General features: G+C 41.8%; 1 protein-coding gene across 1 annotated transcript in view; it reads right to left on the bottom strand.

The window, feature by feature from the left end:
- Tex26 (testis expressed 26) overlaps positions 1-23,327 on the bottom strand; it is a 104,283-nt gene that overhangs the window by 39,671 nt on the left and 41,285 nt on the right. Inside the window, exon 7 of the mRNA XM_058582615.1 lies at positions 2,789-2,967. Within this exon, the coding sequence (XP_058438598.1) occupies positions 2,789-2,967 (179 nt within the window). The remainder of the gene's footprint in view (positions 1-2,788; positions 2,968-23,327) is intronic.

Here is a 23,327-nt window from a genome sequence, read left to right as displayed (position 1 = left end):
GATATCTTCGTCTCCTATACTCAAAGCCAATATTCTGCTCTATGAGCAACGCTGGCTCTTGTATGTTCTAACACAAATTAAAAATAGCTGCTGGGTGCCTATTTTTCTGCAGTTGATTTAAACGTGCCAATTTCAGGCCATCCTTTCACTGTGAAGTGGAATCATCCCACATCCTCTCACACAGCCTGGACTCTGCACTAGCCCACACATACCTCACACCAAGAGCTTCAGATCCCGTCACCCTTCTGAGAGGGCAAAGAAGAGCCTCAGGCCTTAGAGGCACCCTGCCAAACCCAGTCCAGTCAACAAGCAATGTAGCTTCGGAAACCTTGTTCCCTGTACTGGTTAATCCAATTAGCAAGGGATCAAAACCCAGGCTAGGTTACTTCCACATTTTGGCTATGGTGAACAACGGTACTATGAACAGGGTCATTCAGGTATCTCTTTGAGATCCTGACTTCAATTCTTTTGGGTTTATATCCATGGTAGAATTGCTGGATTATATGGTAGTTCTATTCTTTAATATTGTAGGAATCTCTATGAAGTGTCAGTTGTACAAGTTCATTGCACAAATATCTGCTCCATAGTACAGTATAATGCCTAGAGTCAACTATACTGCATTGTGCACTAGAAGTTTCTCATAGGGGGATTTTATGCTCAGTGTTCTTACCATGCACATAAACGGGGCACAGGTAAGGAAGTTTTGGTGACCTTCAGAGGAAATGGGTACGTTTATTACCTTGATGGTGGTGCTAGTTTCACAGGTGTAATCATATGTCCAAATTCATCAAATTGTATATTTTGAGCAGGTGCAGTTTATTGTACATTAATTATATGTCAACAAAGCTATATAAAAAACCACAGGCTGACTACCAAAAAAAAATTGCATCCTGATCTACAAAATGCCCCACAAAGATCTGCCATCCTCTGAAGATCACCAAAACTTCCTTACTTAATCCCAGACTGCAGAAGTTTTCAAGGCCAAAGGGAAGAATGGAATAGAACCTCTGTGGATGCCTTCTGTATGTGCTAACTCAAGAGGTGATCAGAAGTAGATTCCCTTGAGGGTCCACTGTGGCTGGAAGTCTCATCGTGTGAAAGCAACAGGCTTCAGATTTTTTTTTTATTACCACCCATTTCACATCATGACTCAACATTCAGAAAACAAAAGTTTCACAAGATGCTGCTTACACTTGGGCTGGGAGATGTGCCTTAACATTAACTGTTGTCTGAAATTGTTCTACATGCCAGTCATATCCCAGCAAGTCAATTTCCTGACCCCACTGATCTCACCCATGATTTATTTCCCCTACCCTGGGGAGAGGCCCTGTTGATATATTGTCCTCTAAAGAAAAAAAAAAAACTAATTCTTACCTCCTTATCATTGTTCAGCATGAACCTTCTTCCTACTCCCCAGACCCCATGTACTTCTCACCACAGTAGAAGATTCCCTAGCCAGAAGATGGATATAAGTTGTCTCCTGAAAACTATGTGTGAGAAAATGCAGGAGTGATCGGAGGTGGAATGAGAGCTGTAACCTAGTTGGTAGATTGTCCATTTGGTATGTTAATAATTTGAAAGAACTACTGTACTGGGTGGTAAAGATAGGCAAGTTGGATGTGATCAGAGGACACAGGTCCCTGGGGACATGCCTTTGTGGTTTACATTTTATTCCTGGTGCCTTGACATCCCTCTTGACCACCATGAGCACAGAGCAGCCCTCCTCAGCCAGCTCTTCCACCGTGATGTTCTATCTCTCCTCAGGAGCAGAGAAGTCAGCCCACCAGGGTCTGAACCTCTGAGCCAAAATAAACTCTTCCACCTCCCAGTTATTCTTGCCTGGTATTTTGGTCACAGCTATGAAAAGCTGACTAACACACCATCCTCAAGGCCCACATCCAGTGTCACCTTCTCTATGAAGCCTTCCATGTCCCCCAAGGCAGAAGCAGCTTCCCCCTCATATCTCCATTAGGAGCATGTGTCTTTGGACATAAGTTTTCCTCTCCTACTCAGTTCCTGCTCCTGAAAAATTACCATGAGCTCATCTTCTGCAGAGATTTTGCCCTTTCTGGGTTATTACTATTTTTCTTTAAATAGCCTTGCTTATTTTACATACTATGTTCTTTAGCTTCATTCTAAACAGGAGTAACATGAAATCATATATTTGATGTGCTTGTTATATTGCGAGAGCACATGAATACAAATACACTATTATTATTTTTTTTAAATCTCATCATGGTACTACCTAAAAACATTACCTTTGAGAAAAAACTGCTAGCTAGGTAGAGCCTCCAGGGGCTAGATTTTGTTAAGTTTGAGTTTTCTCCAGGGCTCAGTTCATGATATTGCTCCATAAATATTTGCCCAATAGAAATCAAGTGAAATGGATCACTGGAATTGACTTATACCCATTACCTATTATCATGACTCTGATTCATCCCAAGGGTAATTGCCACCTTGGAAAGAAAAACCTGGAACTGAAAAAGAATTGGACATTGAAAATGTTGATAGGCCTGGGAAGGAGAGAGAGGAAACATGTAGAAGCCAGGTGTGATGTGACAGATGCTCTTCAAGGTGTGCCAGGGGAGGGAGATGGTTACAGAACAGCAGAGGTTAGGACCTGGCTGGGAGGAGACCACGACACACCTGAGAGGGACCCCAGCTTTACACTGGGTCCCTGCGGTGACTCACCTCCTGGCCATGTCTGGGAGATTCCAGCCCAGTCCAGAGCCCTGCCTGAGAGTCCGCCCTGGCCTGCAAATGTGTTGCCTGCTCGCAGCCCTCTTACCTTTTCAGCCCTCAGCCTCCGCTCCAGGTCTGTGTGGTGTGGGGGTGTCTTCCCGTGGGCCAACTCTTCCAAACCAGTGGAGTGACTGCGCATGCTCTGCCGCGTGAGGCAGGCCCGCAGCAGCCAGGCCGGGGGCTGGGCTCCAGGCCACCCCTGCTCCTCCCCAGGCCGAAGTGCAGCTGGACACGTGTGAGCTCAAAGCACGATGGGCTCCCCCAGGATCCCGACTGGGCTCAGGATGCTGTGTGGGCCCCACCCAAAGATGGGAACCATTAGGGGTCTCTGGAAGGGACCACTCCACTCCTCGTGCAATTCTCATGAATAGCCTAGAGGTCACCTTCCCAGAGGTGACTCCTAAAGATAGGAGAGATTTTTTTGAGGTGTAGGAGCAGACCCTCTCTCTTACTTGGCCAAGTTGGGAAACGAAGTTGAGCCCTTCCCACCTGCTTTAAGAAAAGAAAAAAAGAGCTGGATGTGGTGACTGCACACCTGTAATCCCTGTAGCTCAGGAGGCTGAGGCAGGAGGATCACAAATTCAAACCAGTCTCAGCAAAAGCAAGGCGCTAAGCAACTCAGTGAGACCCTGTCTCTAAATAAAAAACAAAATAGGGCTGAGGATGTGGTCAGTGGTCATATGTCTCTGAGTTCAATCCTTGGTACCCACCCCCTAAAAAAAGAAAGAAGAAAGAAAAATGAGAAAAGAAATGGGAACTGGGGGACATAGCTCCCCTATATATATCTAGTAGGTAGAGAGCTTGCTTTCCATGCACAAGTCCTGGGTTCAATCCCCAGCACCACAAAAAAAGGGGGGACTTAACATTCATCCCCCTAAGTATTTTCTGTTCTGAACACACAAAGTAATAAGGAAGAATAAAAGTATTAAGGCAGAATTCATGGATATGAAGGATTGTCTGCAACAAAGAGAATCTGACATGCACTTCATGATAATTTTTATTATAGTACATGGTAATTAGATATAAATGACAGGATGTTTAAGCAATAATCCAGATTACTGTTAATTTTATAATAGTATTATGGGGACTGATGAGGAAAATCCCCAAAGGTGCTGGCAGTTGCTGATTCTTCCATGTGAATATTTCCATCTTAAGGAAATAGAACCAATAATAGATTTTAGACCTCTTTTCTTAAGCACTGAGGATTTTTGTATCTATACTTAGAGTGTCACCTGCTAGTCACTTGTTTAAACTTCATCCACTTAAAGATCTTGTTTGCTGTATCCTTGGGAAATACAGAAAATTTGGAGGACCTCATCTCTGGTTGCAAAATAAGGCAAAAGAAGTCTGTCATCTCATTTTATCTTGCCCATAATTTTGACTCTGGGGAAAGTAACAGAGGGTAGACCAGTTATACCTCCAAGAGGCTTGACTGAAGGCTAGAACAATGGTCTTCTGTCCTCTGTCATAAGGAGGACTGCCATTTTCAGGATTATTAGGTGATTAAAAGTGCTTGCTTAGAGAGTAGGCTCAAAGGTCTTAAAACCCAGATGATACTTGGATGCTGTAGAAAAGAATAGATACTACAGCCTATGAAACTCTTTGAAGACTTTCTTATTAGTGCCCTGAAATTTTATTTCATTGGGTGCATAGAATGTAGTCTGCCTGGAGGAAAGACCCCATCACTAATGGCACACTCTACACACCAACAAACCAAAACAGGCTTTTCTGGGGTCAGGTGAAGGGGAGGAAAGAACACCAGAGATGCACTGAGTGGAGGAGGATCTGGATGAGTGGGAGAGAAAGGGGGAGGAAGGTTGATTTTGCAGCAGGCAGCATTTAAATGGAGCAACCAGAATGAGACCCATGATCCTCTCCAGGATGGGGGCTGACTGGGAGAGAGAGAGAGATACAAGTGTACCTCCTTTTGACTTGGTCAGTATAGAGAAGAAGCTGTATGGCTAATAGTACTTGATGTCTCAACTGCAAGGCAGTGATCATCACAGTGTCTACTTTGTAGAGTGAGAAGTAAAACAAAGGCTACATGTGTCCAGTATTTAGAGCAGTACATGTTCTGTGCATTTTAGTCATTGTTATAGTTTGTATCTTGAATGTCCCTCAAAGGCCCATGTCCCTTAAAGGCCCATGTGTTAAAGGATTGGTTACCAGCCTGTGGCACTATTGGGAAGTGGTGGAACCTTTAAGAGGTGGGGCCTAGTGGAAGGAAGTTAGGTTATTGGGGTTTCACCCTTGAAGAGGATACTAGAAAACATTCTCTCTCTTTGTTTGCTGGTTGCTATGAGGTGAGCAGCTTTTCTCTACCATGTGCGCCCCTGCTATAATGTACTGCCTCACTACAGGACCCAAAACAATAGTCAACTGTCTGTAGGTTGAAACCTCTGAAATAGTGAGCCAAAATAAACCTTTCTTCCTTTTTAAGATAATTAGCTCAGGTATTTTGTCATGGTGACAGAAATATTATTATTATTATTATTATTATTATTATTATTAGTATTATTATTACTACTACTACTACCACCATTTTTAGGCCAGAATTGTCTTTGGCTGTTCTATAAGAGACAGGGCAAATGCCTTGTATAGATACAAAAAGTATAGACACAAAAATCCTCAGTGCTTAAGAAAAGAGGTCTAAATGTGACTCTCTTGCCCACAAGACAGGTATAAAGGATGTCCACCAATCTGAGGTCTATTGAAAAAATGAGCTGGGGTGGCGTGAGTCTTTCTCTTGGTGTTTAAACTAGTACCTGTGAAAAGTGTTCAGGGAAAAAAGAAAAAAGCAGACACAGGAATGAACTGAGTTGTATGAACAGTGGGCTCCAGAGGAGATATTTTGAGCTTTTGGTTCCTGGATCTTAGATATACTCTGAATCCAAAACTATTCCTTAGAAGCCATCCCAAGAGAGCTTCCTCTTCTAAGATTACCACAAGATTTTCTGTGAAGCCATCACCAAGGTCCCTGGCTTGAGCTACCTCAAGGGGGTTTCTATTCCTTGCAATCCAAAAAGCCACACTGAAGTTTCTCTGTTGAAGACTCTCCCTAGAGTTCTTATTTTATTCTCTTTGTTTTTCTCTCTAATCCATATTTACTTCAGTGACCTTATGTAATTCATGTTTTTCTATAACAAACACTTATTTCATAACCACAAAATAACCACCCACTTTAAAACCACCGATTTTATAGTACTTATTTTATAATCTTCCATTTACAGCAAGAAAGTTGTGTGGGAAAGACCAAGGACCACGAGGTCAGATCTGTGTTCTAGGGACTTTCTCATTATCCAGTCACATGACATTCCTCTCTGAGCCTTGACCCTAAAATGAGAAGGTCTCCTAAGGAAGTCCTAGGTTCCATTCTGGATCCAACTATCGTTCTGTGTAGCAGAATCTCTTCCCAAAACCTGCAGCTAGTGTCCAGAGGGTGGTTAACCCCAGAGCCAGCCTCTGTTCCTCCCTGGAAGACGACCCTTCTGAATGGAACAGGCCCGGTGACGGAGCACTGCGGGGACCCTTCCCTCGCTCTTCACTCCTTCTCTTACTTTGACCAGATATTGCCTATCACAGATCCTGTGCCGGAAACTGCACCAGATGCTGAGACAATGAAGACAAAACAGGATGGACAGGTGAGCCACAGCCAGGTCAGCACTTGGACAACAGAGAGGACGCACTTAACTCAAGTGAGGCTGGGCTGGGAGATGCTCCCTGACAGAGCCAGGCAGACAGGAGAGGCTGTGCCTTCCAGGCTGTGCCAGAGAGAATAAAATACGACAGAGGCAAGAAGGAGCAGGATGCTGGACAGGGTCATGGAGCTGCCCATTGTTACCCTTGGGGGAACTCTGGTGCAAGCCAGGGAGGGAAAAGAAAGGAGGCCGACAAATTAGCATGAAGAAGGGATGGAAGGGGCAGAGACCATTTTCAGGAGCCCAGGACAAAAGTGCAGAGGGTCTGGACCAAGATAGGGTAGTGGGAATGGAGGTGAGGAGAATGAAATATCAGGCCTCCATGACTAGAGGCTGCAGGAGAAAGAGGATGGCCCTGGGTTCTGACTGAAACCCACAGGGAAAAGGTCTTAGAAAACGAACAAGAATGAAAGAAGACCCGTGTCGGATAATTAATTCCTTTGGGAGCACGTTGAATTGAAGGTCCTTTTGAGATACCCACATGGACAGGTCTACCATACACCTGGAAAAATTGGGATGGGGCTCCTGAGAGAGTTGGGAGGCTTTGCCTGGAGTTTGTCAGGGGAAGGAGTCCTTGGACTAGGTCGGGTGGAGACTGTTGTTGTGTTGTTCTCAGAAATGTGGGTGCAACTGAAGTCCATGTGCAGAAGTCCATGTGAAGTCCATGTGCACAAGGACCAACCATCTGATGGTGACGGTCCTTGTGCACACTTTCAAATAGCTATTGGGAAATATGAGACCAGTGGCTTTAAGGAACAGTTGAGATGAAAGCAAGGGGCAAACCCTGGAGCTAAAGACATGGTGGCCCACTCCATTGCATGAGGGTTGAGGGTGGGGTCCCACTCTTCCTAAGGGTCCAGTTTCCCCGGTGGCAGGATTTCTCCTTTTGGCCCTCTGGCTGGCTACTTACCTAGGCAAGCCAAGAGCTACTGCAGCCTCACATCCCTCATGGTGACCCCACCACCCACCCAGCTGCCCAGCCTTCTGACCACTCACTGTACACTCCTTCCCTTCCCTACTAGCCTGAGAATGGAACCACCATTTGACCAGCTGCCCAAATTCAGAAGTTTGGTCATGATTTTACTCTTTCTCATCTTTCTTCCCCTTTGATCCACACACTCCCCAAGTCACTTATTCTTCCTCCTGTGTCCTCTCTTATCATGACCCTTAACCTGGTGGTTTCTGGGCCTCTATGACCTTTACTGTCTTCCTCCATGATCCTTGTGGACTCCAGATCTACCTCCCTGAAGCCTCCATTCCTCAGGTCACCCTCTGCCTCAAGCTTAGGGACTTCCTCTGCCCCATACCAGCCTCATACCGGCCTCTCTCTACCTTTCTGACCTTGGACACATCATTAACTCAGGTGAACTCAATTTTCTTGTCTATAAAATGAGGTGGCAGAACCAGGTGATTCCCAAGTTGCTTCCTATGATTTCTGTGGTCTACTCTGAAGATTCTTCTCACAGTCTCCAGCTCACACAAACCCATCTTTCCAGCCTGGTCTCACCTCTGCGCCTGTTGCTCTCACCTGAGGCCCCTCCCTGCAGGTGTGTAAACTGAGGCAGAGGCCTCAGTTACAGGTCAGGACTGCCCTGGGTCAGCGGGATGTGGGATGGAGCCCAGGTGTCTGTCAGCCTGCTCCCCTCTCCACCTTTCCAAGACTAGGTCCAGTGTGGGGAGGAGGGTCCTGCATTCCTGTCCCGCAACTTTTAAAAAAATTCTCTTATTCTTTTTTTTTTAATTTTTAATATTTATTTTTCAGTTTTCGGTGGACACAACATCTTTTTTGTATGTGGTGCTGAGGATCGAACCCGGGCCGCACGCATGCCAGGCGAGCGCGCTACCGCTTGAGTCACATCCCCAGCCCTAAAATTCTCTTATTCTTGATGGAACCTTTTCTTGGTCTTTATGGATGTCTGTTACTTCCCTACTGGGAAATGATGTGATTCAGGCTCCTTTGACGATGCATTTAGTTGGTATTGACATACTGAAATGAAGCCATCGGCTCATTCTTGTGTTCCCTCCCCTCCCCCAGTCCTCTTAATGGGACCTACCTGGCCCTGGCCCTGTTCCCAGAGCACCCTCCCCTTCCCCTTCACACCCTCCTGGGTCTTTCTCTTGTTTTCCCAGTGAACATAGGTCAGCAATCAGCATCCCATTAGAGCCTCTAATTGGGAATCCACCTTTCCCGTTGCCCCCGTCTTGCCTGGCTGGACTCTGCTCTTGGCTATTGTGACCCTGCAGGTATAGGAGGAGCGCCCATGACCGGCCCTCATCACCTGTTCGCCTTCCACAGCTCTTCCCCCCGTCCACGGAGACACAGACACACAGAAGGGGCCTCGAAGAAGTCCTGCACAAATAGGAGTTTAAATAAAGCTAAGCAGTTCAGACAAGAACTAATCCAAACCATCACAGGGGTGCGTTTGTGTGGCGGCCAGATCAGAGCCACTACGAAGGCCCTCGGCTCCCTGGAATTCTGTCTGCAGAATGTGCTTACAAGGCTGGGAGACAGCGGCCTGTTTCAGATCAGGTTGCCCATGGCAACCCAGCTGCGCTGGAGTGCTAGCATTTGTAAATGTGTGTGGGCTTAAAATTGTATTATTGATTCTGTCTGAAAGACGATAGTCTGATTTGTATATAGCTCTGCATAAATTACTCATTATCCTTTACAGCCATCAGAGTGTGAGCCTCCCTCTCTTTCTCCTTTTATTTTTTATGTTAGAGAGACAGCAAATTGTGTCAGCAGATGTGAAATGAAATGTTTCCCATAACAACCATAGGAGAGGAATCAACATCCAGGGCACCCACCCGGAAAGAAGTCCGGCATTACTGAATAAATAACAAATGGATTTGGGAGGGATGGAACCTGCATTGGGTAATCTAGTCTGAAGGGAACATAAGGCATAGTTGGAACTGCAGTGAAGACCAGCCACCAATAGAGGAAAATGCAGGTCCACCTGGATGTGATCCATTCACACTGAGCCAGGCTTTCTCTTCTGTTTTCTTCCACGTGTAACATATTGAAGTATTGCCCCAGTTCCTCACCCTCCCTGCATCCATGCTCTTTGCCCTATAACTCTGTGGATCCTCCCACAAAAGACATCATGTATTGCCCTTGACTGTGGCCTTGGTCTCACAGCTTGCTCTGACTAACTAGACTAAATGGCAGTGTGCCATTTTTGAGGAGGGACTTTAAAAGTCTCCAAGAGTTGCCCTTCTTTGCTTTTGTCATCTCTCTGAGAAGATCCTGCCATAGGTAGCTGCTGCCCCTCCAGCTGAAACCCAAATTGATATACATGGGGGCAGAGTCATTCCCAACAACACCAGCCACATGGACAACTTGAAGAACGGCCCCAGCCTTCACTGATCACTCCAGCCAAGTTTCAGATGAATGTGAAGTAAATGTTCATTGTTGTACACCACCAAGAATTTGTAGGTGTTTGTTACACAGCAGTAGCTGACTGAAATAATCTTCCATCTTCCCAACATCAGTGCTTTGGTTTGTGTCCCCAAAGAGGTGGTGGTAATGGGGAGTAATGTGGAAACTTGGGAGATGAGGGCCCAGTGGCAGGTCCTTATATCACTGGGAGCATAAAATCATTGGCACTTGACCCTTGAGCTCTGCAGAGAGGACTGATATAAAAGGAACCCTCACCCTCTCACTGTTCCTGGTTCCAAGTGTAATCACTTGCTTTCTCCTACTAATACTATCCACACCATGAGGTGATATAGCCAAGGGGTGGTTCTTGCTGAGTCTGTGCTATATTGTATGAAATTTTAGTCTCCAAAACTATGAGGTAAATAAAGTTTTTTTATGCATTACAATTTTCTACATATTGAGCACTGTTAGGGTTTAGATCTGGAATGTCTCCCAGGATCTCATGTGTTGAAGTCTTGATACTCAATACAGCAAAGCTTAGAGGTGGGCCTTTGGGGAAGTGATTGGATCATGAGGGCTCTAACCTCATCAGTGGATAAATCCATGGATAGCTAGATGGACTTCTGGGAGGTGGTGGAAACTATAGGCAGGGAAGGCATGGTTGGAGGAGGTAGGTCCGTGGAGGCCTTCCCTGGGGCTGAATCCTATCCTTGCCCCCCCTCTCGGCTTCCTCTCTGCCATGAGTTAACAGCTTTCCCTGCTGTGCCCTTCCACCATGATGTTCTGTCTTGGAGTTGGTTGATCATGGACAGAAGCCTCTCAAACTGTGAGCCAAAATAATTATTTCCTCCTCTATATCATTTTGGTCAGTTTTTTTGGATCACAGAAAAGAAAAGTTGACTAACACCGGCACTCGCTGTGCACTGTGCCATGTCATATGACATTGCCACCAGAAGCATTATAGAGACCAGTGCTCCCATGAGAAGCTCCAAGTAGGTTGCAAGGTTCCACTCACCATATGTTTTGTGCTCACAGAAGTCCTGTGAAAAGATTGGTGGGAACGTGTTTGAGCTGGGGGGAATGAAAGGCATTATACCTCTCAGAACATTGTACATATTGGCCTTTGATCCATCCCAGAACATCTTTGTCGGAATGACACCTAAGATTGCCCCAGTGCTCTTTCTAGCCTCTGTGCTTCCACTCTTCAGCCAAGGTGCAGCTTATACAAGTATGTTGATCAATTCTTATTGAATGTTTATTGAGAACCTACTGTGGGCTGTTCCCTGGGAATAAATAATGTATTGACCAACAGAAACATGATTTCGATAAGTATCTAGGAACATAAGAGTCAAGATTGATCCCTGGGTATCTATCCTGAATAACTAGGCAGAAGGAGATGCAATTTATTAAGATGAAAACAGCTGTGGAGTTGCTGGTTTGGGTGAACATACAAAGTTCCATTTTGAGCACATCACATTTGAGATGTTTCTGGGACACGAAAGTATGATGTCAAGTGGGCACTTAGATGTCCAGGTATGGAGCTCAGAGGAGATGTCAGGCTGAAGGTGCCGATTTGGAGGTTTGCCAGCATGTAGGTGGCATTTAAAACATGAGAACTGGATGATGTTTCCTAAGTGAGGAAAAGGAAGAAGGCTTGGGCCGAGTCGTGAGGAGTCGGCGGAGGGAGGGTAGGCAGAAGAGGGGTAAGCAAGGGAACCCCAGAGGAGCAGCTGGACAGAAGGAGAATCAGCAGAACGTGTGGAGGACAAGCGTGTGCGTCCCATGCTCTCTATCCTGTGGCCATCTTCCCCGGGGCCAACAGAACTCCCCCTCCAGGTAGGTGTCGGGGTCCTGCCCTTTTTGACAGGAAGGGCTTCCCCTAGTCTCAGGACATGGATCAGAGGCCAGGGACAGTCATGGTAACACTCTCCTCACTGGTTTGGGTTTAGATGTGTTTGACATGACTTTGGCCAAGCAGATGTGAGCAGATACCCACTGGGTGGCTTTGGAGAAAGGTTTCTATGCTCAAAACAAAAAAGAAAACTGAATTCCTCTTCTGCTTCAGATGTGGCCTCTGAATGGAGATAATGCTGCCATCTCACTACTGAACAGATGTAAGGATAAAACTCCAATAATGAGGAGGGAAAGAGTACTTGACTTGAATCACACACTGAAGTAACCAACTGCAGAGAACTCTACCACGAAATTGATGTTGTGAGGTCATTAACTTTCTAAATGTTTAAGCACCGTGTGTCTTCCAAGAAAGCATCTTAATTGGCACTTTTAGTCTCATTAGACCAGAAGGTGATGCTTAATCCATAAGATGGTGGCTCTTACTTTATTTGAGGAAACAGCAATTGCCCAGCCCTTTAAGTATATTGTTAAATTGTAACACTAACTTAATATTATGCTGGCAGTCTCTTTCAACCATCAGAAACCAAATTCTTCTTCCAAACTCAGAGCGTGCTTTAGCTTAGTGACCTTTAAAGGAATGGGTCACCCTTAATCACACCATTTCATCAACACTTGCTAAGTAAGACGGATGCACCGAGAGGCAGAGTTGGAAATACTCTGGAATTTATTTTCCTGCTAACATGGAAAAGAAAAGATTCATGATAGAGCAATCTGAGAAAGAAAAAAAGAAACCTAATGGTCAGGAGAAAAAGATGATTAGATAGAAACTGACATATAAAGTACCCCGAAGTCAAAATGTTTGAAATGACATTTAGTATCTTAATTAGCCAGATTCTAAGATAATGACTGTATGTCTTCAAATGGTTTAGGATGTTCTTACAGCTCTTTGAATGGTGTTCTTTTTATTCAATTAATGCTTCCAAAAGAACTTTAATTTTACATTTAATCAAAAGCCCTCATGATATTCTTAGAATTTACTCAAATTCAAGTTATTTTTAAGTGCAATTAAGTTATCAAAGCACAGGCTCTGATTACAGGGACCAAATTCCATAGGAACAATGGTTAAACACACCAAGCCGGTGGCACTGCTCTACCTGCTGTCCGTGCCAGCCCGAGGGGACATGTGGTCAGGCTCCACAATGAAAGGGACAAACCTCCCTCCAGCTTCTCCTGCGGAGCAAAGACTACTTCCTTGACAATGTAAATAGTTATCTTACGCCACTCATTTTTACAGCAAACAATTCTATGCCTAGACCCCAAGCTAAGGAACTTCTAGAAAATTCTGTGACATTGAAAAAAAAATGAAGGAATGAAGATCACAGATCACTTTTTCTTACCTGTTAACATGAGATGTTTCTAGTCTTCCCAAAGCAGAACCTGTTTTTCTCTCTCTCCAATTCATGGTAGCAGATAGCAGAACCTCCCAGGGACTCCTTCACTGATTAGAATAGTGTCCACTCAGTCCTTTGGAGCAATTCTCAAGGATCAGAGAGATCTCCGTGAAGAAAATCACACTGTTTTCTTGTTGAGAGCAGCCGGTGCTGACTAGGTCTCCCCACGGCGGTGGCTCGCCAGCTCCTGCCTGTGTCTGGGTTTGTAACTGGAGTACCAGGCTGGGTTTCTCCTCTCTCCCCTCCTCCCCGGTATGTTAATCCCATCACAAGTGAAGGTAATTGATGCTCAGGTGAAATGGGGAGCAGGGAAGGAAATGCCAGGGAGTGGCCAGAAGGAAATTGCCCAGACAGGGTGAAATCAGTAATGGCTGGGTGCCATCTGCCTGCCATCCTAGACTGAATCCCTGATCACCCAGTCCCATTCCTCCCCCACCTTCCCCATCAAACTTGGCAACTAACTCCGTTCTTCCAATTGCTCAAGGCAAAACTTTGGAATCATCCCCTTCTCCTCTTTCTCTCCCAAGCACACACTGAGTCCGCCAGCAATTTCTGTTGGGTTTACTTTTATAGTAGATTCGCCCAAAGCTATCACTCCTTGCTTTCTCCACCAACACCTTGGGGGCTGAGGAACCCATGTCTCTCATCTGGACTTGGGGACAGCTTCCTTATTTGTCACTCTGTTTTGATTTCTGCTTCCTTTCAACATAGTCTATGTAGACAGTAGCAAACATTGTAAAATAAAAGTTGGATAATGTCCATCCTGCAGAATCCTGATATGCTTCTCATCTCATTGGAAATAAAATCAAAGACATTACTATAGCCTCAGAGGTACCCTGTGGTCTGTCTTCCTACCTGTCTTACCTCACCTATCATTCTCTACTCACTTCTCTGGGACGACCTTGACCTTCTCTTAGAACATATGAAATTCTGCACTTGTTCCCTGTACCAGAAAGACTCTCCCCACAGGTAGGTACAAGATTCTTCCCTAATCCTTCACTTTCCCCAAGAAGGAGCTCAACACCATCTCAGAGAGGCCCTTCTTGTATACCCTTCCTAAAATAATAATCCCTTGGGCTTCCCAATCTCCTTAGTCTGCTGAATTTTTCTTCATATTTCTGAATTCAACATTATATTATATTTACCTGGAATATTATGCATATAAGAAACACATATTTGTATGTATTATAAGTTTTATGCTACTATATTTAATGTCTCATACATTTGTTTGTTAGTTTGTCATAAATTTTCTTCCTTCAGAATAAGAACTCCATGAATATAATTTTACCTCTTTTCCTGATGTGTCCCCATAGCCTAGTACTGGCACAGGTGAAGAATGAATAAATGGATAAACTTCCCAGCTGGCCAGCTGCTCCCAAATACTTCATGTGCTGTGGAGAGTAGTGACAGTGAATGGGAGAGCAGTGTCTGAGATTGGGGTCCCTGATGACTTCATGGCTGTGGCATGCTTGGTGCTGGGAAAGTTTCTGTACAAAGGTGTAGGGTTCCTCGTTGCTATGGTAATGCCCTCCATAAAGAGGTTCTGTGCTAGAGTCTTATCAGCCTCAACCTTGATCTCAGGCACACAGTACCTAGGAATAAAGAAACTCTTTTGCTAAACAGCCACAATGTTTCACAGGCTCTGCTGCTCCTGAACCTGCTCCCATAACAGTCACTTTAAATAATGGACTTTCTTGAGAGATACACAAATCTCCTAACATTGCACATTGCAATTATAGTATGTAACTGAGGAACAAACTGCATTATGTTGCTAACTCTGTAAATTTCATGAATACAAAGAATAATGCTTGCCTAGTCTTTCCCCTGATTGATGAGACATATATAATAAAGATTGCTGGCATAATTCTTTAGACCTGCTTTCCCATCAGAGAGCAGCGCTCCACCCAATCCCAGCTCTTATCTTCAAAAATCTGAGTATGTGAGTCTTTATTTTTCTAATTTCCCATGGCCCCTCACCAGAACCTGCTAGTTTGGCCGCGCTGGTTGTGGCAATCTATTTCCTTCTTGTAATAACTTCTGAAGTGCCGTGATCCTCATTTATACAGGAAGAAAGAAGCCCCGATGGGATGAGCATCTCCTGAGATTTTATAGTTCATCAGGGACTCAACCATTTCTGTTTTGTGATGGGCCAGCTCAGCATTCCGTCTTTGGAACTACACTAAATCTGCATCATCTATGGCCTTTCCTGAATTTTTATAAAATACATGTAGATGCCCAATATTAAGTACAACATGTGAGGTATCACCCCTTGTAAAACTCTAATATTGAGCTAAAGTGCTCTTGGTGGGCGTCCACGTAGTTTTGGTTTGGTTTGGTTTGGTTTGTCTGAGCAGCTTCCATTCCCATCTCTGGCTCACAGGAACGCACTCCTGTAGAAAGCCCATCCTGTTCCAGGTGGAGCTGACCTCTCTCTGCCTCACTCCTCTCTCTAGCCACCATCACTGTCAATTGGTTAATTTCAGGCTACACATTTGTGCAAAGATGTGTGATTTTATATAAATTGGATCACATCATTTTGTAACCTACTTTTTTCTTTTAGCAAGATATTTAGACTTTTCCATGTCAATAAATGTAGACTCAAATGTGTACTTGTTTCATTCCGAATTTACTAACAGTTCCCAGTTGATCAACATGAAGACCATTAACATTTTCCTGTGGTTTTAAATGGTGCTTTAACAAAAATAAAACAACAACAAAAAAAGGTTATGTAACTTTTCCCTTTTGTGTAAAGATCTCATTAAGGTAAACTTATAAAAGTAGAACTCTGAAACATTGTCAAACTGTCCTGTGGGAAGACTGTATCCTACTTACACTCTGAGTTGAATTGTGTCCACCAAAAAGATGTGCTAAATTTCTAGCTTCCAGGACCTGTGGATGTGACCTTATTTTGAAGGAAGGTCTTTACAGATGTAAGCAATTAAAGTTGAGGTCTTGCTGGATTAGAGGGGGGCCCTAAACCAATATGACTCTCAGAGTCCTTATGAAGTGTATAAAAATTTTGAATTAACTGAAAATGTTAAAAGTCAGAGGATTTAAAATAAAATGATGTTTCTGACATTTGGTTTTTGCCCAGGAATTTAGAGAGTCGGAAAATTCACACATTTACAGGAACAACAGAAAAGTGTCCACACCAAAAGTTCACAAGCATCTCATGCCTATCAGAAAGCTATAGTCACTGGGCAACCAAATCTAAGGTGATACAGGTGTATGCAGGGAAAGGAAAGACATTATCACTTGCTTACCTTGGACAGAAGCTTTCTGAACACCAGAAAGAAGAACCCAGCAAGAATTCTTTATTCCTGGACAGATGCCGAGTAGGAGCTGGCAGGAGAGCATGAGCCCACTGGGGCTGCAGACACAGTTGGAGCACACAGCCTTTTGCAGACTTTTCTCCAGAGACTTCACCCAGAGCTCACCAAAGGGACTGGTGATCCTTGGGAGGCAACAGCCTTCCTGATACAGGTAATGAGGACCAAAGCTATGGCTTGAGGAGCATGAAGCCCTACCCAGGCCCTTCTTCCATCTCCTCTATGGAACAAAATCCTCAATCTTCTAGGGGAAGGGAAATACCATTGCCCTTTGAGCACAGGTGAAAAACCACTGAGTGTTGGGCCCACAACTACAGCCCAGGGAGGGGCAGAAACCCTGAGAAGGCCACAACTGGGGACCAGAGCATAGTGCCTGATTAAGAATAGGTCTTAACTAGAACCTCAAATATCTCCTACCCCAGGGATAACGTTGAATAACAGTAGACAACTGATGGGAAAATGGAGGAGTGTAGAGATATAGATATTTCCACACTGAGGTGCATAGAAAAGACCTAACACTGAGACAGAGGAGAAATTGAGAAAAGCCAGTCCCTACCCTAAACACACATGTTGTAGGAGAATTTGAAACATATGCACTGAGTGTAACTGCAGTGCTATGGTCTGAACATTAGTGTACTCCATGAATTCATGTGTTGAAATCCTTACTCCCACATAATGGTATAGAAAGTGGGGCTCTTGGAAGGTGATTACCAAATGGGACTAGTGTCCTTATAACCTTCTATCATGTGAGGACCCAGTAAGGTGGCGTCTATGAACCAAGACATGGGCCCTTATTAGACACTAGATCTGATAGTACCTTGATCTTGGACTTCTCAGATTTCAGAACCTTGAGATATAAATCTCTCACAGCTGTTTAAAAGCCACTAACTTTATGACATTTTGTTATAGCAGCTTGAACAGAGTAAGACGCATAGCAACAACAAACCTCAAACCAAGCTCAACTTGTGACATTAGCTCCCATGCTAAATATCTACCAAGAGAGAAATTACACACATTGTCAGGCATAAAAATTATTTATCCCTTCCTCTGCCGTCCTACACAAGATATCAAGCTTTCAGCAAAAAAATATAATAATAATAATAATGAGACCCAAGAAAAGGCAATTTAAAAAAAAGCAATTAACACACTGCCAAGAGACAAAACAATCAACAGAAACAGACCCCAGTATGGCACAGATGGTGAAATTCACTGATGGAGAATTTTAAATAATTATGATTTAAATGTTAAAGTCTCTAATTGCAATATGGACAATATTTAATATCAGATAGGTTAAATGTAAGTACAGGGACGGAAACCACAAGAAGGAAGCAAATGGAAATACAGCCACAGAGATGAAGAACACTTTTGGTAGACCTGACACAGAGAAGAAAAGAATCAGTGAACGGATAGAAGTTTAGTAGAAGTGAACTTCAGTTGACATTTCAACAGAAGTCAACCAAATTGAAACAGAAAAAGAAATCATAAAAACAAAGCATTCAAGTACTGAGGGCAATACCAAATGGTATGATACATGAGTAACTGGGAACGTAAAACATTTGAAGATACAATGGCTGAAAAATTTCCAAACTCAATGATAGATACCAAATTATAGATTTAAGAAGCTCAGAGAGCACCAAACAGGATAAAGACCCCGACTCAACCTAATAAAAAATATATCATATCATGTTCAAACTGCTGCAAACAAAAGAGAAAATTTGAAGTCAACCAAAGGGGAAAATACATTACAATGAAGGAACAAAAGATTGTAGCACATGGATACAAATGATATAAGCAATTCTGCAATGGAGTGACACATTTAAATAACTGAAAGAAAAAAAATCCTGTCAGATGAGAATTCTATAACTAGCGAAAATGTCTTCCATAAACAAAGAAGAAATAAAGAGACTTTTTTTAGACCAACATAAAGTGAAACAGGTTTGAAGACTGCTGCACTGAAGATTCTCCTAATAATCAAACTCAAAACTTAGCCAGACTTCTAACTAGGTTAACATCAGTCATTACACTAAGGTCTATCAGCAGGAAACTTCTAGAAATATTATGTAAAATTCTTTAGGAAGAGGAATATGACATCAGACAGAAATTTAGATCTACCAAAAGAAATGAGGAATTTTGGAGAGACAATAAATTAAGGTGCTATAGATCTTAATTTTTCTTATTTTTAATTTTTCTAAAAGATCACTGTTTAAAATAATGGAAATGTATTGCTTATAGAATATGTAAAAATAAAACATGGGATAATAGTAGCAGAAAGGCAAGGAGAGAGGAATTAGGTAAATATATTTATAAGGATCTTAAAATACACATGAACTGGTAAAATGGTGTTTGGAAGTAGAATATGTTTAATTCAAGATATATATTGAAAAACTAAAGATAGGATAATAAAAACATTAGTTAACCAAAGAGAACACAAAGAGGAAAAATAACAACAAACAAATGTTAAAAATGGAAAATAAATATCAAAACAGCAAATTTTAGTCCAACATAGATGGGTTGAAAGTAAAGGATGGAAAAAAATGTATCATTAAAATTAAACAAAAGAAGATATAATAGCTACGTGAATGAAAGACAAGGTTGACATCAGAGCCAGGAATATTATCAGGGACAAAGAGAGTGTCACATGGTGAAGAGGGATCAGTAGTCCAAAAAGACCCAGCCCTGTGTTCACCTCCAATAACAGAACTTCAAGATACACAAGGGATACAAATGGATAGAAATGCAAAGAAAAATAGATAAACCTATCCTTATAGTTGGAGGCTGGAACATTTCTCTCATGATCAATAAGCAGACAGGAAGTCAGCAAAGATACAAATTTTAACTACATCTTCAGGAAACGTGACACACCAACATTCATAGAACACTCTGCCCCAAAGCACGTGTACATTGTTTTCCAGCACATAGACCATTCAGCAAGACAGAACATATTGGCCCATGAAACCAACCATCAAATAAACCATTTAAGAGAACAGAAACTAGGATTCAATAACAGAAATCTATCTAGAAGTTCCCCTAATGTTTAGAAATTTAACTGTCGAGTAACCCACAAGCAAAGAGTAAGTCCCAAGGCAGTTTGAAAAAAATGCATTAATCTGAATGAAAATAAAAATACAAATAACCCCAAAATTTGTGGAATACAGCTTTCACCTTGCATACAGGGAAATAGGTAGGACTACAGCATTCAGTGCTTACAGCAGAAGGGAGGAAAGTGCTTTAATCAGTCATCTAGGCTTCGAGCTTAAGAACATGGAGAAGAAAGGCAAACTAGACCCTAAACAGCAAAAGGAAGAAAATTGTAAAAATATGAGCAGAAGCCAATAATATTAAAGGACAAAAGCAATGACCAAAAAAAAAAAAAGGCAATGAAAGCAAAAGTTATTTCTTAAAAAGATCAATAAAATTGGTAAACATCTAGCCAGGCTGACCCAGGCATAAAGAAGGAAAGTACAAATGACCTACATTAGGAACAAAAGAGGAGCCATCCTATGAAACCCAAAGACATTAAGAGAATAGGGAAGGTTTTGAATTTGATAGCATCCCACTTACTGATTCTCAGTTTTACTTATTTTGCTTTAGGGGTCTTGTTAAGGAAGTCAGTGCTGGTGCCTATATGTTGGAGGGTAGATCCTACGTTTTCTTCTAGCAGTTGCAGTTTCTGGTCTAATTCCTGGGTCTTTCATACATTTTGAGTTGACTTTACCCAGGGTGATTGATAGGGATTTAGTGCCATCCTTCTACAAATAGATACCCACTTTTCCCAGCATCTGTTAAGACAGCTGTCTCTAATCCACCTTACGTTTTTGGCACCCTTGTCAAAGATGATATGACCGTATCTGTGTGGGTTTATTTCTGTTTCTTCTGTTCTATTCCACTGGTCTTCATGTCTGTCTTGGTGATAGTACCCTGCTGTTTTTGTTACTGTAGCTCTGTAGTATAATTTGAGCTCAGATATTGTGATGCCTCCAGACTTTTTATTCTTACTCAGGATTGCTTTGGCTATTCTGGGTCTTTTATTCTTCTGTATGAATTTTAAGACTGTTTCATCTAGTTCTGTGAAGAATGTCATTGGAATTTAGATGGGGATTGCATTGAATCTCCTCATTGTTTTTGGAAATATGACTGTTTTAGCGATATTAAGTCTGCCTATCCAAGAACATGGGAGGTCTTTCCATCTTTTGATGTCTTCTTCAATTTCTTTCTTCGGTGTTCTACGATTTTCACTGTAGAGGTCTTTAACCTCCTCGCTTAGATTTATTCTCAGGGTTTTCTGTTTGTGTGTTTGAGGCTGTTGTGATCGCATAGCAAATAATTAAGAGAGAAAATCTCCACCAGTTACTCTTTGTACAGAAGGTTAATATCCAGAATATATAAAGAACTCAAAAAAGTTTAACACAGAAACTAAATAACCCAATCAGTAAAGGGTCAAATGAACTATACAGACATGTCTTGAAATGTAAATGGCCAGCAAATACATTTAAAAAAAATGTTCAATGTCATTAGCAATCAGGGAAATGCAAATCAAAACTACAGTGAGACTTTTATCTCACCCCAGGTAGAATGGCAACCATCAAGAATACAAATAATAAGAAATGAATATGAGGGTGTAGGGAGAAAAGAACACTTACACATGGTTGGTGGGACTGCAAATTATTACAATTACTACAGGAATCAGTACAGAGATTTCTCAAAACATAGGAATGGAACCACCATGTGATTCAGTCATTCCACTCCTCAATACTTATCCAAAATAACTAAAATAAGCACACTATAGTGAAACATACATTCCAATGTCCCTCAGTACAATTCACATAAGTTATGAAACCATCCTAGGTATCTATCAACAGATGGATGGATGGATAAAGACAAAGTGGTATGTGTACACAATGGAGTTCTACTCAGCCATGAAGAAGACTTTTTCCCCAGGGATATAAAACTGTTTCTGAATTTTAAAACCAACCGATGAATATCATATTAATAAGCAAAGGAACAAAATACACACAACCTTCTCAAGATTCAGAAAAATCATTTGACAGCATTCAACACTGATTCATGATTATTAAAAAGAAAAACCCAAGCAAAACTCTGATCCAATCAGGAATAGAGGGACATTTCTATTTTGCCTGATAAAAGACGTCCACAAAACACTCATAGCTAACATCAGCTCTAATCTGGATAAGTGTCTCCCAAAGACCTATGTGCTGAGATCACCTGCCTGTGGTACTGCAGGGAGTTGTCAGAACCTTTGGTGGAGGCACTAATGGAAGGAAGTTAGGTCACTGGGAGAGTGCCCTTGAAGGGGATGTTGGGAGCCCAGGAATGTTCTTTCTCTCTTTTGCCTCTTTGCTTCCAGCTTTGCTCTACAATGTCCCTGCCATGATATGCTGCCTCACCACAGGACAAAAGCAGCAGCAGCAACTGACCATGGACTGAAACTTCTGAAACCATGATCCAAAATAAACATTTCATCTTTCTAAGTCGATTGTCTCAATACATTTTGTTATAATTACAGAAACCCGACTGACATCATACCTAATGTTGAAAGAGTGCATAGTTTTTCTCAAAGTTGAGTAACAAGGCAAGAGTGTTTTTTCTCATCACTCCAATTCAAAGTTATACGTGAGGTGTTTGCTAGCACAAGTATATAAGACAGCGAAACTTGAAGTATAGAGATTGCAAAGGTAGAAATAGAAATATCTCTATCCATAGATAATGTGATTTTATACATAGAAAATCACAAGGAATTTACAGAAATACTTCTAAGCTAACAAGTGAGTTTAGTTAGGTCACAGGGTAAAATATCAATAAAAAGTCAATTGTATTAAAATTGAAATATCAATTTTATTTCTTCTCTATACACTAACAGTGAACAACTGGAATTCAAAATTCAAAAAATTGTACCATTCTCAATAGCAATTTGATAATGAAATACTCTAATAAAATGTGTGCAGGATCTATGTGTTAAAAGTTATAAATTGTTGATGAAAGAAATCAAGGACCAAAATAAAGAGATATTCAGGATTCATGGATTGGAAGACTCAATATTATATGAATTACCTCCTAATTTGGTCTATGGATTCAATATAATCTCAATTTTAAAAAATCTTTGGGTTTTTTATATATATATCAGCAAGCTAATTATAAAATTTGTATAGAAAAGAAAACAAACTAGGATGGCAAAAATAATTTTGAAAAAGAACAAGGAGGACTTACTACCTGACTTTAAGATTTCCATAGCTGCAAAATCCAGACAGCGTGGTGTTAGTGAAGGAGAGAATCATAGATCAATGGCAGAGTTAAAATTTAAACCTACATCAACACAGTGAACTGATTTTTGACAAAGATGAAAAAACAACTGAATTCAATGGAGAAAGGATAGTCTTTTAAATAAATGTTGCTGCAACAAGTAGACATTCACATGCAAAACAATGAAATAAGTTGAACCTCAAATCACAACTCACCCACGTACTTAACTGTAAAATCTAAACCTGTAAATTTCTGGAAAACAGAAAAGAAAATCTATGTGACTTTGGTTTTGATTTTTACATTATAAAAGACACTGTTAAGATAATAAAGGTAGAAGGCACAGATGAAGAAAAAATAATTGCAAATCATACTTTTGTCAAAAAACTTGTAACCAGAATATTAATTTTAACATAACTCCCCATATTCAAAAATAAGAACCCTAAAAAGTTGGGCACCATGGCACACACCTCCAATACTAGCTCCTCAGGAGGAACAGGCAGGAGGATTGCAAGTTCAAGGCTAATCTAGGCAACTTAGTGAGAACTTGTCCCAAAATAAAATAAATTTTAAAAGCCTGTACAAAAATTCATTAACATCATTTTCATTAGGGAAATGC

The sequence above is a fragment of the Marmota monax genome, unplaced genomic scaffold (genome assembly GCF_021218885.2).
Source record: "Marmota monax isolate L192 unplaced genomic scaffold, Marmota_monax_Labrador192_F-V1.1 WCK01_AAM20220418_F8-fsc00011, whole genome shotgun sequence".
Taxonomy (NCBI): domain Eukaryota; kingdom Metazoa; phylum Chordata; class Mammalia; order Rodentia; family Sciuridae; genus Marmota; species Marmota monax.
Note: the sequence above shows the minus strand (reverse complement) of the source record. Positions and strands in the feature narration are given on the sequence as shown.